Genomic DNA, 15,666 nt, shown 5'->3' on the forward strand with positions numbered 1-15,666 from the left:
GAAATAATAACCCTGACTTCATTGTGGCTCTAACACACAATCTACACCCCAACGTCACAACGTCCCCGCCCTCCCCCGTCTGCTCCCCCAACCACAGGCCGCACCCAGACCAGCATCGCTGTGCAGCTCTGTGATTGGCAGAGATACGGGGGATGCTTGAGTGACACACTCAGCACCCTATACAGGGTCGCTACAATATATATACACAATCAAAAGACACATTTATACATATGCACACATTAAGACCTGAATAGAAACCCAACAATCAATATATACAAATTAATAGTCACTTCAATATCTTTGGGAAATGTACATTAGTGCAAAATTGTCCAAAGCAGTGTGAAAGAAAAAGTGTCTGGTGCTGGATTTGAGTGTCTGTGTGTGTGGGAGTTATAGTCCAGTGGGGGAAGGGGGAGAGGGGGGAGAGGGGAGGGAGGGGAGAGAGTTCAGCCTCCTGACAGCCTGGTGGGAAGAAACGTGTTTTAGTCGGGTGCTGCTCGACCTCAGGCTGCGGAGCCTCCTCCCTGAAGGAAGGAGGGGGAAGAGGCAGGTGGAGGGATGGGTGGGGTCACCAGCAATGCTGAGTGCTTTGCGGGTGAGGCAGGTGTTGTAGATGTCCAGGAGTGATGGGAGTGAGGCATCAATGATCCTCTCAGCAGTGTTCACTATGGGAGTGATGGGAGTGAGGCACTAGGGGTTTCACCAACTAATCGACTAGTCGACTAGTCGACTACCTTTACCACTAGTCGGCGCTTTAGGCCCTAGTCAACTAGTCGTGAAAAAAATTGAGGTAAACAAGGTGCTGCAAAATGCTCCAAAACACGTCCGACATTCTTATGTATGGCAGTACTTCAACGAAGATGTAACCAACTCCACAGTGAAGTGTCAGTTGTGTACAGCTGTACTAAAGTACAATACAAATGCATCTGCTATGCGCAACCATCTGAAGATGAAACACCCGCTGCCGACAGCTAGCACTAGCAGTAATGCTAGCACCAGTGAGCAACGGACCGGCGTCAGCACTGAACAGAGGCAAACGAACAGCAAGAAAACAGGGGTCAACAGTGATGCGGATGATGAGCTACGGGATTACTGCCAGCGGACACCGCATATCCCCACAATGGATAATCCACTGGAGTGGTGGGCAGAAAACGTGCACCGCTTCCCCCGCTTTCGAGGAGCTACCTGGCTATTCCAGCCACAAGCACCCCGAGTGAGAGGGTTTTTTCCCTGGCAGGCAACACTGTCACCCGAAAGCACTCAAGCCTCCTTCCCTCACATGTCGATGCGTTGGTGTTCAATCCAAAAATATGGAAAGGTGGACGTTATCGTGGAGGACAGCGAATAAAGTGTTGCGCACTGGATTTACGTGGCATTTATGTAAACAAGAGTTTTTTGCTGTCGATTTTGGTGAGTCCAGTTACTGTTTGTTATTTACTCAGCCATGTAACACAAATTAAAATGCAGTGTTTAATGTTACCGTATGAGTTCCAATATAAAATACAGTTGTACACCTCTCTTTGTGTGTCTTTATTATGACGTAACGACTAGTCGACTAGTCGACTACTATTTTGAAAAATGTGTCGACTAGTAAATATTGGTAGTTGTGAAACCCCTATGAGGCACCGATGATCCTCTCAGCAGTGTTCACCATGGGAGTGAAGGGAGTGAGGTATCAATGATAGAAGTACAAAGTAGCATAAAATAGAAATACTCAAGTAAAGTACAAGTATCTCAAAATTGTACCTAAGTACAGTACTTGAATAAGTGTACTTAGTTACTTCCCACATCTGAAATCAGATATGACTTCAATCAATCAATCAATCAATCAATCAATCAATCAATCAATCAATCAATCAATCAATGTTTATTTATAGCCCAATATCACACATGTTACATTTGTCTCAGTGGACTTCACAGTGTGTACAGAATATCAGTATGACAATACGACACCCTCTGTCCTTAGACCCTCACATCGTACAAGGAAACACTTCCAGAGAAAACCCACAGTTTAAAGGGGAGCATGGGAGAAACCTCAGGGAGAGCAACAGAGGAGGGATCCCTCTCCCAGGACGGACAGACGTGCAATAGATGCCGTGTGTAAATTGAAAAGATAATACATTTGCAACATAGGTAGACCAAATGTTTGGACATGCATGTGTGTATAATAGGAAGATGAATCCACGAGGATATCCATCCAGGACTTATGATCCAGGACCACAGCCACGACTCAAGATCCAGGACTCGCGATCCATGACACAGGACCGCAGGATCATCCATGACTCCGGATCCCGGCGTATATAGACACCAAAAAGAAAGACATTTGGGGAAGCTGGGTTAATCGGAACATGAGAGTACACAGGTATAGACAGAGAGAAGGAAGAAGTAAGATGTCCCTCGACAAACTAAGCCTATATTACCCTTCATTGCTGCAATTTCTCTCAACACATCAACTTCCCAACACACAGCCGTGGTCACATCCTGGACTTGGTCTGCTCCACTGGTCTCACCATCCATCATCTGTCCAGCCTCAATCTCCACATCTTTGATCACCTGGCCATCATCATGGATATCAACATCCCCATCCCCGCCCAAAAGCAAAAACGCACAATAACCTACAGAAACCTCAAATCCATCTCACCTTCAGCATTCACTGCCTCCATTACCTGCAAGATGTCTGCCTCCCCCCCCACTTTCTGAAAACCCATCTGAACTTGTGGACTATTATAACAGCACCCTCTCCTTCTGTCTCAATGAACTGGCCCCCAGAAAAACAAAAAATGTCTCTTTCATACATTCCGCCCCCTGGTATACCCCTGAACTCCGCCAAATGAAATCAAGGAAACGTCAACTTGAACGCCAACACAAGAAAACCACACTAACAGTCCATCTTCAAATCTACAAAGACTATCTCCAGTAGTACAGTAATGCACTCAAAGCAGCCCGGTCTAATTACTACTCGCAACTCATTCAGTCTGGCTCCAGCAACCCCAAGCGTCTGTTCTCCACCATCAGCAAACTTCTCAAATCCTGTGACAACGCCACCTCGTCCTTCACCACCGAACAGTGCAACTCCTTCCTTTCGTTTTTCCAAACCAAAATCAGCGACATTCACAGCAATCTGACACCCTCATCAGCACCCCCCGACTCCGCTCCTGGCTCCCCCCCCCTTCACCTCACAGCCCCTGTCCCACTTCTCCCCTGTGACCCCCATGCAACTGTCCCACTTCATGACTGGAATTAACTCCACCTGCACACTTGACCCAATGCCCTCCAAATTTGCTAAAGAGAGCCTCCCTGCCATCTCCCAGCTCAACGCCACTGTCATTAACTCCTCCCTCAGATCTGGATCAGTTCCCCCCTCTCTCAAACTGGCTGCACCCATTCTCAAAGACCTGGACTCACACCTGACATCATGTCCAACTTCCGGCCCATCTCAAATCTCCCCTTTCTGTCAAAAATACTTGAACGTGTCATTGTCTCACAACTAGAATCCCACCTCAGCTCCAATGACCTCTTTGAGCCATTTCAATCCGGTTTCCGATCAAAACACAGCACAGAAACAGCTCTTCTGAAAATCACAAACGACCTCCTCCTCTCCTCTGACTCCGGCAACCTGAACATCCTCCTCCTCCTCGACCTCACCGCAGCATTCGACACCATCAACCACGCCATCCTGCTGTCCCTCCTCGAATCATCACTCAACATCACTGACACTGCACTCTCCTGACTGAAATCCTACCTCACCGACAGACATCAGTTTATCAACATCAACAACTGCACCTCCTCCACTGCTCCTCTGTCCCAAGGCGTCCTCCAGGGTTCGGTGCTTGGCCCCCTCCTCTTCATCCTTTACATGCTCCCCCTTGGCAAAATAATTCGTCGCCACAACCTTCAATTTCACTGCTACGCCGATGACATCCAACTTTATATCTCAACAAAAACCATCACCCCCACAACCCACTCCACTCTCACCAACTGTCTCTCAGAAATAAAAGCATGGATGCAAACAAACTATCTCCAACTGAACAGCGCCAAATCAGACATCATCATCATCGGCCCCCCATCCCGTATCAAAGACATCCAGAATTTCAACTTCACCATTGACAGCCACACTCTATACTTCCCCCCCTTCACATCCGCAACCTCAGAGTCATTTTCGACAGTCAGCTCAAATTCAACCACCACATAAATCACATCACCAGGACCGCCTTTTTCCACCTCAAAAACATTGCCCGTCTCCGCCCATCACTCCCCTCCTTTGCTGCTGAAACCCTGATTCATGCATTCATCACTTCACGACTCGACTACTGCAATAGCATCCTCTATGGCAGAGGTGCCCAGTACGTCGACCGCGGTCGACCGGTCGACCGCGGGGGCAATGCTGGTAGATCGCGAGTCATTCATACATTTAAAAAAAATCCAGCTCCGTTAAAATAGACAAAACAGGTTTTGATCCCTCCTCCTTTGGCCTCCCTGCCACTTAATTCAGGAGTTGACTTGATTGACAGAAAAAGCGACCTATTGCTTTCCAGTCTGTTAACACAGAATGCAAAGCGATACAAAATCAGTCAAGTGCCGGGAGAGACAAACAACAAAATGAGTGCGGGAACGAGCAAAAAGCTAAAGACATACCACTTCCACACAGAATGGGAGGGAGAATCTTTGTTTGTGATGTCACATTCAAAGGTTATTTGCCTTATTTGTAAAGCAAGCGTCGCTCTGCCAAAGAAAGGTAACGTGGAGAGGCATTATCGGAGTGTTCACAAGGCATATGACAGCGACTTCCCTCCGAGTAGCGAGTTGAGAAAGAGAAAGGTCATGTATTATTGCTACACAAACATTATCTCTTCGTTTTAGTGTCGCCAACTCGTTTCTAACATGCAAAAAGACAAACAAATGCGTCTATGGTCGGTGTATTTTCGACCTTTCCAATCCAGAAGAGATCTCTCTCTCCCCCGTCTGTTTGCAAGGGGGCGGGGCAGTTTACACACACGCAGCTGCTACATGCAGCAACACACGGAGGAGATGGTGGAGAGAAGCGCTCCAAGGTGTGGTTACATGTTACCCGTCTTGAGGTGGACAATGCTCGTCACCAAAAGAGTTTAGCATGTAAGGGCGGTAACACGAGCAATTTGTCTAAACATTTAGCTAAAGTGCACCACATTCAGACGGAGGAATGCACCGGGTTCGACTATCTTTCTAGTAGCTCTGTGGCCCCATCCACGAGTAACGTTTCCACGTCAGGTGTTATGTATGCTAGCAGCAACACACGGAGTTAACTACATTATACAAACATGGGTTAATGATTAGAGGTAACTGAGTTATTTATTTTGTTAAAGTTTCAGCTATTCTGTTTATAGTTCTGTCATCAGATTATTTAATAAGATTTGTTAAAACATTGTTGTTTCTTTTGATGTGAAATATTATTTATTTAATTCAAATAAAAAGCAATGTTAATTTTGTTCACAATTTGTTAAGTTAATTTAATAATATATGTATTTTTGAATCAAGTATTCATCTTTATTGTCTTCATTGTTAGTTTCCACATGCCTAAAACAACCTCAAACTAAATCTAAAAGTTGATGGCTAAATAAGAGCGTTTGAGAAATTGTGCAAGGCACACAGTAGTCCGAATAGTCGATTAATCGTTTCATTAATCTATAGATTAATCGATAATCAAATTAGTCGTTTGTTGCAGCCCTATTGTAGTTATCCCATGTAAAAATAAAACGTGTTATTCAGCAACCCTTGCAATTTGGGTTTTTATTTTTGGTTGGTAGACCTCGGTTAGCTGGTCATTTCAAAAGTAGCTCACCAGCCAAAAAAGTGTGGGCACCCCTGCTCTATGGCATACCATCCAACCTCCTCAATAAACTCCAACATATCCAGAACTCTGCTGCCCGCCTCCTAACCCACACCCGCTCCCGAGACCACATCCCTCCCATCCTCCAGAACCTCCACTGGCTCCCCGTCCGTCAAAGAATCCACTTCAAAGTCCTACTCATTACTTACAAAGCCCTCAACAACCAGGCCCCCCCCCTACCTCACAGACCTGCTGCACCACCACACCCCTTCCCGCTGCCTCCGCTCATCAGAAGCCAACCTCCTATCCATCCCCACCCGCACCAATCACCGGACCTGGGGGGACAGAGCCTTCTCCGTCGCTGCCCCCTCCCTCTGGAACTCACTCCCACAACCCATCAGAGACTGCACCGACCTCACCACCTTCAAAACACTCACACAAACTCACCTCTTCAATCTGGCTTTCCATGTGTGATTGTTTTTGTATTATTTAACTTTAACTTTAACTATATATTTATTTGTTGTTCCTTTCTTCTCTTTTCTTTTTTCTTCACTATATCTGTAAAGCGTCTTTGAGCACCTGTAAAAGCGCTAACAAATTAAATCTATTATTATTATTATTATTATATCAGCAAAACTAGGGGCTGAATCTAATCAGCCCTAACTATAAGCTTTATCAAAAAGGAAGGTCTTAAGCGCACTCTTAAAAACGGATAGGGTGTCTGCCTCTGCTGACTTCAAGTCATGTGCTCATTTCTTAGTATTTGATCCTTCATCTTGGCCTCAGGAAATGCAAGGACTTCACAGTTTTGCCAACAAGTTTTGGAGAATGCAACAAGTTTTGGAGAATGCAAATCGGAGGCTTAAACCGGGACAGGGAGGTGCATCTGCACCATCTTCATCATATACCATGCAAGAAGAGGAACTAGAGGACAGTGAAGGAGACACTGAGGAGGATAGTGAGGAAGACTGCACTTATTAAAACCACGCTACGTGTGGGGTGAGTACCAAACGCTGTCTCCTGGTACTCATCTGAGTAACTCACTAAAAAGGTGATGTGCACCCCTGGATATCCAGTCTATGGATGATGACAACAATCCCTGTATCCAGTGCCCTCTCTCTGTCTCGCTCGCTCACACAAAATGCGCTGTGCCACACGCACACAGAGCCGAGGATGGAGACAACATTTTGAAACTTAGACTTACTTTGAAATCCTTTTTTTCTTCCCACCCTATTTGCGGGTGGATTCACCTATACTGCTATGCTACGAGCCGGCCCTTTACCTGTGTTTAGCCGCAACTTCAAAATGTCAACTTGATGGAGAGATTTGTGTGACGCTCTGTTGCACAAACCTGTCAGCGTTGAGATTCTGCTACTGTCGTCACTGACGTGTTGACGTGCTGACATGTTGACGTGCTGACGTGCTGACGTGTTGACGTGTTGACGTGCTGACGTGCTGACGTTGAATCAGTAAAGGAAAACATCAGCAGACAGAGCTTTACAGTACCTCATATTAAATCAGTGTTGTTAATATATGTGTATGAACCATAGACTCTGTATGGTACAAACAACAGACCTCACTGCTTCCCCTAGCGGGCTGTCCTTTAGAATCCATGGCTGTCCTTTGCGTCCGCAAACACCCTCACCCGTCTTTAACTCAGAGCCCGTCTGGTTCAGCATTATTCCCAAGGAGGAGCAGGGTTTTGTGGATCAGACTGAGCGAGTATTTGTGTGGCTACTGTGTTTGGTGTTTTGAAAGTTCCGACGTGATCCACGATGTACAATTGATGAAGACGAGATGCAAATTATCATGAATAGCCCTTAATGTCTTAATTTAACAATCCTCATACTGGCGTATTGGGTATGGAACAGGATTTCAAAATACCGCAATTTATATTGTGTATCGCGATACAGGTTAAAAATATTGCAATATTATTTTTAGGCCGTATCGCCCAGCACTAATTTTGATGACGTGTGAGTTGCTATATACGATGAACTTGCTGTGTCTAACTTTGAATTATGTTATGAATCCAGACAGGAAGATGTTTTTATTATGTACATATACCTGCGCTATAAAGGATGTGTTCATCTCAACAGAGGGAAGAGGAACACATCCAGAACAAGAGCTGGAGTGCAGAGAGCCAGTCAGACCAGCACTGTACGAAGTAAGTCTACATATCTGTCTGCTGGGGTCTTCATGTCTGAAAACAGGATTCTTCCTGGTTTATTTGTTACAGCAAAGACACATTCATTCTGAACCCTTTTATTTATTTGTTTTATTTGTATTTCTCACACGTTTCCTTCTCCTTCAGCAGATAGTGGTCTGCAGGAGGTTTTAGATGAACATCGGATAAGTCTGAGGAGGAGATGTGAACGTGTGACTGAAGGAACTGATCAAAGTAAAACCCTCCTCAACAGCATCTTCACTGAGCTCTACATCACACAAGGCCTGAGTGAAGAGGTTAATACCCAACATGAGGTGAGGCAGCTGGAGACAGCTTCCAAGAAGAAGCCCCTCCATGACCCTCCAATCAAGTGCCAGGACATCTTTAAAGCCTCCCCTGACCAACAGACTCTCATCAGAGCGGTCCTGACCAACGGAGTCGCTGGAGTTGGAAAAACCTTCTCAGTGCAGAAGTTCACTCTGGACTGGGCCGAGGGTTTGGGAAACCAAGATGTCAGTCTGGTGATCCCGCTCTCCTTCAGGGAGCTGAACCTGATCAAAGGTGAGCAGTACAGTCTTCTCAGGCTGCTCCATGTTTTCCATCCAACCTTACAGAAGCTCACAGCAGAGCAGCTGGCTGTCTGCAAAGTGCTGCTCATCTTTGACGGCCTGGATGAAAGCAGACTTTTTCTGGACTTCAGAAACAATGAGGTTGTGTCTGATGTCTCTCAGCAGTCCTCAGTCAACGTGCTGCTGACAAACCTCATCAGGGGGAAGCTGCTTCCCTCGGCTCTCGTCTGGATAACTTCCAGACCTGCAGCGTCCAATCAGATCCCCCCTGAGTGTGTGGACAGGGTGACAGAAGTACGAGGCTTCACTGACGCCCAGAAGGAGGAGTACTTCAGGAGGAGATCAAGTGATGAAGACCTGTCCAGCAGAATGATCTCTCACATCAAGAGCTCCAGGAGCCTCCACATCATGTGTCTGATCCCAGTCTTCTGCTGGATCACTGCTGCAGTTCTGGACCACATGTGGACTACAGACCAGAGAGGAGAGCTGCCCAAGACCCTCACTGACATGTACTCACACTTCCTGCTGGTCCTGACCAAGAGGAAGAAGCAGAAGTATGGCGAGGGACATGAGACGAGTCCACAGCAGCTGACGAAGGCTGACAGGGAGGTTCTTCTGAAGCTGGGGAGGCTGGCGTTTGAACATCTGGAGAAAGGAGACATCATGTTCTACCAGGAAGACCTGCAGCGCTGTGGCCTTGATTTCACCGAGGCCTTAGTGCACTCAGGAGTTTGTACAGAGATCTTCAGAAGAGAGAGTGTGATCTTTCAGAAAACAGTCTACTGCTTTGTTCATCTGAGCATTCAGGAGTTTCTGGCTGCAGTCTACATGTTCCACTGTTACACCAACAGGAACACAGCGGTACTGAAGGACTTCCTGCTGGGAGACTATAGCAACAGGTATAACAGTGATCAGGATTACCCATCCCTGGATGTCTTCCTGAAGGGAGCCATGGAGAAATCCCTCAGAAGTGAAAATGGCCACCTGGACCTGTTTGTCCGCTTTCTCCACGGCCTCTCTCTGGAGTCCAACCAGAGACTCTTAGGAGGCCTGCTGGGTCGCACAGACAACAGACCAGAAACCTTCCAGAGAGCCATCAACAACCTGAAGGAGATGCGCAGTGATGAAATCTCTCCTGACCGGAGCATCAACATCTTCCACTGTCTGACAGAGATGAAGGACCACTCAGTCCATCAGGAGATCACAGAGTTCCTGAAGTCAGAGAACAGATCAGGGATCTACTTGTCTTCTCTGGCCTACATGCTGCAGATGTCAGAGGAGGTTCTGGATGAGTTGGACCACGAGAAGTACGAAACATCAGAGGAGGGACGACGGAGAGTGATTCCAGCTTTGGGGGACAGCAGTGAGGCTGTGTGAGTCCAGATGTGATTAACTTTATAAACTAATGTAGATTTTAAGTTTAGTTTTCGAATAAACACTATACAGCTTTTTGCAGCTTCAAATACTGTGACTGCAGTTTCTTAATAGTTAAATCAGACACAGAGTAATATCTGATTTATGTTGACTCTTTTAAAACAAGACCTACAGAATCCCACCAATAACAGAGGTCAGATTGTGTTTTAACGCTGATACACAGGTAACATCTTTTTCATGGTGTTTTGTTGAAAATAATGTAAACGTATTGGTTTGTTCAATATGTTTGTGTGCATTATACATTCTTAGGTTGTTTGAGAAGCCAACACATGATGCATTCATTGTCATGCACATCCAAATATATTAACTTTTCATTATGTAAATCTCTTATTTTGTCGATTTGTTTAATTTCTGTTCACTGACAGCAGAAGGTAGGTCCGACGGGACAAACATGGGATCAGATCACACTGAAAATGCTTACAGCAAACTCAATAAAATATTCATTGTACTAACATCACAGTTATTCAAAACATTATATTCAACATGTTTTTTCAACTAATGCAAAGTAAATGTAATGTTTTCCCTTGTTTTATAATAACATATGCTGTAATATATGTGTCATTGTAGATTTCCTAACTGTGGAATCTCAGACTCTGACTGTGAAGTCGTGGCCTCCGCTCTGAAGTCCCACCCCTCCCACCTGAGAAAGCTGGACCTGAGTGCCAACAAGCTGCAGGATTCAGGAGTGGAGATGCTGAGTTCTGGACTAAAGAGTCCAAACTGTAAACTGGAGACTCTCAGGTCAGATCACTGGCTGTAGTTCATGTGGATTTTTATTTATTTATCATTTATATTATTTCTAATTCCAGAGTTTAGTACCAAGAGTACAAAGACATTTAAACATTTTTATATTTCTTTCTAAATGGCTGAATATTTTAAAGAACAATAAAAAGCAGAGAAAATAAATGTGTGACTCTGAAGTCCAACTGCTCTCATCTGAGACATCCTTTCAGCCTTCACTCTCACTGTGCTCCATGAGTCAGTGAAGATGCTGTTGTTGTGGCAACAGGAAAGAATGAAACATAGAGGAATCAATAAAACACAAACACAGGTATAGTTGATCAATTATTATTTCGTTGTACAACAATCAATAATAACGAGGAAAACATTACCTCTGCTCTCAAGCAGTCCTACAGCTATGCTCCCACCCAGTAGAACTTTACAGAGACATATAAAGGACTCCTGACAGGACGCACACACATTTCCTTACATTAACTAACACACTATATCACATGTTCTGCCTCTGAATGCTATAATTGTCCAGATGTCGAAAGTTTACTTATCTCATGACGTCCTTTAGGAGTAGTCAACTAACAAAGGTTAACTGTTTTATAGCCTAAGCTAAGGCCTTTTCTGAACTTCCTCTAAGCTTGATGTCAGCTCACTTAAAATGAACACATCTATTGATCATTCAGAACAACCATTGTCTCTCTAACTCTGTTTAACCCAACTTCGTAACACACATCATATACAGTAGCTTACCATGTGACATTAATGAATATACCAGAAATACGCTGTATTAAACATTCTGCTATAACACTGTCAGTACTGATGATCTGTGATGGAGATGAAGGAGGTCAAATATGTTGCTGAGAAAAACTGCTGCAGAGAGTTTGAGCTTATCTATTGTTTTGAATCTACATCATTTGAAGAATATGGAGGGTGGTGAGGGTGGTTGGTTCAAGGATTAAACAGTCAACGCAGTGGATTTAAAGATGAGCACACGGAGGCAGGAGTTCCAGATCGTTGTTTTTATTTTAATTTGTTGATTCTTGTTTGTCTTAATTGTTGTCTGGTTGATCTGGTTGGAAAGTATAACACATCTTAGTTAGTTCGAACTTAACATTCATACTTCAAATGATATTCCAGCAAAGCAGTTATCTTTCTACATTATTATATGTAATGTAGAAATAAAGTAACCAAATCTAAACGGTACAGAACACAGGGAGGTAAACTATTCAAGCTGCTATGAACATACAAAACAAAGGAAAGGAACACGTACTGATTATTTACTCAGACAAACAATTGGTTCTCAGGAGTTGCATGAGGCCAGCCAGCTTCTTTGTTTATGGGGGAAAGGATTGTCCACAGGTGAGCTGGAGGAGGGAGCAGGTAGAGGGAGGCCGGAGTGGGAGAGGGATTTTCCACATCTTGCTGACATTAAAACCATTTTGAGCTCTGAACCGATTATTAAACCTTACCAAGTTGTGGGTCTGCAGCAGGTTTACACTCTAACTGAGATTTCTGAGTTTCTTTTACTGTCCTTTTTTTTGTAGAGGAAGTAAAGAAACTGTAACTCTGGATTTATTTGTTGTTTGAGGTGCAGTATATGACTCAGCAGCTTTAAGACATGAAGACACAACCCAGTCTCACGGCATTTCGTGTTCACCAACACGATTTTCTCCTTTTTTTCGTGTTGCACAGCACGATTTTAAAAGCAATGTATTTCTACTGGTAATGTGTTTCGTGCCTGCAGCACGTCTTTTTCTCTGGTCGGGTCGTGGAAGACCGGAAGCTGTGTGGTTCATAAAAACATGTTCTTACCCAATATCAAGCCACAATTATTGCTTTTATTTTAAATCGTATAATTTCGGACTTTTGTTTCCGTCTGTGGGGAAAATAAATGGGGCCCAGAGCCTCAGAATACTGAAATCTGTATTTTTAAATCTTTTTTTCCTTCTAATTTGTTATTCTTTTCAAAATAACACACTGTTATTTACTCACCAATAACACACAATTATCCTTGCTTTTATTTATTGGTTTAATTCCATAATCTCTGGCTTTTTTGGTGTCCGTCAGGAACTGAATTTCAAAATAAAAATAACCGGAAACAGACGTAGGCCTCTAGGAGTTTAGGATGGCCGAAGACACTACACTACCCATAATCCCCAGCTATCGTTTAGGACTACAGTCCCCGTGATTAATCTTCAAGCGCTGGGATTGGATGTTGGAGTGGCAGTGCGCCAAGGTTACGCCGCACCGAGCGTCAAACAGCTGTTTGAAATGAAACAAAACCACGCCAGACTATCCAAAACTGGAATCGAACTACACATGCTGGCTATTGTGTTTCGCAAAATGTTCCACGGGACGTCTCTACTGAACGTTTTCGTTTTTCCCACAATTAGAAGTTGCCAGTATTAAACACATTGGTGTTATCAAATGTAAAACATATAATTAATAAATGGGTGAAAATCGCTTGTGTCCATAATGCGCAGCATTAATATATACCCACACAGCTCATTGTTACTTTGTAATTCTACTCCACTACAATTCAGAGGTTAACCTGATTGCCAAGTGCCAACAATCAGGAGAGATATTTGATAGTTGGTGCTTGAGAAGACTAAACATTTATCTGCAATTGACATGAATGGAAACGAGTAATAAAGTATATTCATTTCTCGTTATTCTCTACTAATAGTTCATTAAAGACTGTATAATGGCTATTTTGCACATCCCTTTAAAGATTTCAAGATTTTCAAAGGTTTATTGACATATCATATACACGACGGACGGTGTATGCAATGAATGAAAATCTTGGGTCACAGATTCCTCAACAGCACATTACAAGACATCTATCAATATGTGTTTGTACCTCCACCATTAAACTCATATTCTGCACATTTCTTATACTATCTACATACATAAGAGTATCATTCATATGTATAATATCAGTTAAAATAAGTGCTTCAACATAGTTAACATTGCAGGAAAGCAATATATTAGACGTTAAGTACTTTGTCAGGCTTAATATTTATCTGTAGATACCCCCAAAGTATTTTTCTTATTTAAAAGAGGACCTTAATCTAAAGTATTATTTAATGTTTAAATAAAGGTTAATTCGTTTTTCTGTTTTGCAACTCCTCCTATTAATATCTTTGTACATCCAGCACTAAACTGTTTTATTGTAGAGATCACTTACAGTATCTTCTGGATTTTTTATATTCTATATTTCTATCACAGACCTTCTACTTTCCCCCGATGAAAGTATGTACTCTTAATATTTTTTTAATCAAATATAACATAAAAACAATAATTCAATAACGTGCTTTAACCACTAGGCGGTGCACACAAGGTACACACAGCCATAATAACTTTGTATTATTAGTGTAGGACACTTATGTATGTACAACATCTGAAGATGTGTAGTTTTATTCATGTTTTCACATAATTTGATAGCATATTGCCATACTATTTCAGACTCAGTATTTACATTCTTATATTCAAAGAAAATCAAAGTCCTTTTCTATCAGCTGTGCACCGTTATGGTGTAAATATAACCTATCTACGAATTAGATCAAATATAAAAGTCAGCCGAATTAAGGTTGACACTGCAAGGAGACGTATTGTGTGAAGAGAAATTGAAGATGTTTAATTGTTGATATATTTATGATCCACGTTAAGAATTCAGTTTCGGCGGCATTTCTTCCAGTTTTTCCAAAGGTCTTCTCATCAGGGCTCTATAAATAGAGAACTACGGCAGATCTGTAATATGTAATGCAGCCGAACCGTGTATTACAATGCCGTTATGTGATGACTTTCAAAGAGAAAAGCAAGAACACTCGGAATTAAGTATTATTTTATTCTTTTAAAATGTTTTCCGGATTTCATATCATATAAACACCAAATCCCAGCATGCATTGCGGCTAAAACATCCAATCAGCGAGCTTAAACCGTCTGTTTCCGGTTATTTTTATTTTGAAATTCAGTTCCTGACGGACACCAAAAAAGCCAGAGATTATGGAATTAAACCAATAAATAAAAGCAAGGATAATTGTGTGTTATTGGTGAGTAAATAACAGTGTGTTATTTTGAAAAGAATAACAAATTAGAAGGAAAAAAAGATTTAAAAAATACAGATTTCAGTATCCTGAGGCTCTGGGCCCCATTTATTTTCCTCACAGACGGCAACAAAAGTCCGAAATTATACGATTTAAAATAAAAGCAATAATTGTGGCTTGATATTGGGTAAGAACATGTTTTTATGAACCACACAGCTTCCGGTCTTCCACGACCCGACCGGAGAAAAAAAAGCCGTGCTGCAGGCACGAAACACATTACCAGTAGAAATACTTTGCTTTTAAAATCGTGCTGTGCAACACGAAAAAAAGGGGAAAATCGTGTTGGTGAACACGAAATACCGTGAGACTGGGTTGGAAGACACTATTATTTTCCACTTCGCTCTAATGAAAGTAGGCGGGACCAGAAATGACGTTAGCGCCCTTTCTAGGAACATTGCTTTCTAAAGTTACATCATGTTTTCTTTATTCAGTCTGAAGCGCTGCAGGTTGTCAGAGATCAGCTGTTCTGCTTTGGTCTCAGCTCTGAAGTCCAACCCCTCCCATCTGAGACTTCTGAACCTGGGTTACAACGCTCTGCAGGATTCAGGAGTGGAGCTGCTGAGAGATCTTCTGGAGAGTCCAGACTGCGGACTCGAGGCTCTCAAGTCAGTAAGGGGTCGACTCTCTGCTGGTTCAGCAGTATTGTATTAAACACAGGGAGGTGGAGGTGTTGCTCTCACTGGGGAATCTCTCCAGTTCCACCTTCCAGGCGTAGCCTAGCTTAGCACAACACATCATGGATGTTACCATTTGTCTGCAGTTTCTCATTTTGTTCATCTTATGTTTCTTTTCTTTCATTCTCTCAAGAACAATATAATGCAAACTGACAATGCAAAGCCACATGTTAGTCAGTGC

The 15,666-nt window shown here is 43.1% G+C and overlaps 1 protein-coding gene across 1 annotated transcript in view; it reads left to right on the forward strand.

Annotated features, from left to right (window-relative positions):
- The window catches only part of LOC307027953 (NACHT, LRR and PYD domains-containing protein 3-like), a gene marked incomplete at its 5' end in the record, with an annotated part of 42,431 nt that overhangs the window by 15,458 nt on the left and 11,307 nt on the right, over positions 1 to 15,666 (forward strand). The window contains 4 exons of the mRNA XM_079662647.1: positions 7,903 to 7,970; positions 8,118 to 9,912; positions 10,541 to 10,714; positions 15,243 to 15,416. Of these exons, the coding sequence (XP_079518773.1) occupies positions 7,903 to 7,970; positions 8,118 to 9,912; positions 10,541 to 10,714; positions 15,243 to 15,416 (2,211 nt within the window). The remainder of the gene's footprint in view (positions 1 to 7,902; positions 7,971 to 8,117; positions 9,913 to 10,540; positions 10,715 to 15,242; positions 15,417 to 15,666) is intronic.

This window comes from Notothenia rossii (assembly GCF_949606895.1).
Source record: "Notothenia rossii genome assembly, chromosome: 2".
Taxonomy (NCBI): domain Eukaryota; kingdom Metazoa; phylum Chordata; class Actinopteri; order Perciformes; family Nototheniidae; genus Notothenia; species Notothenia rossii.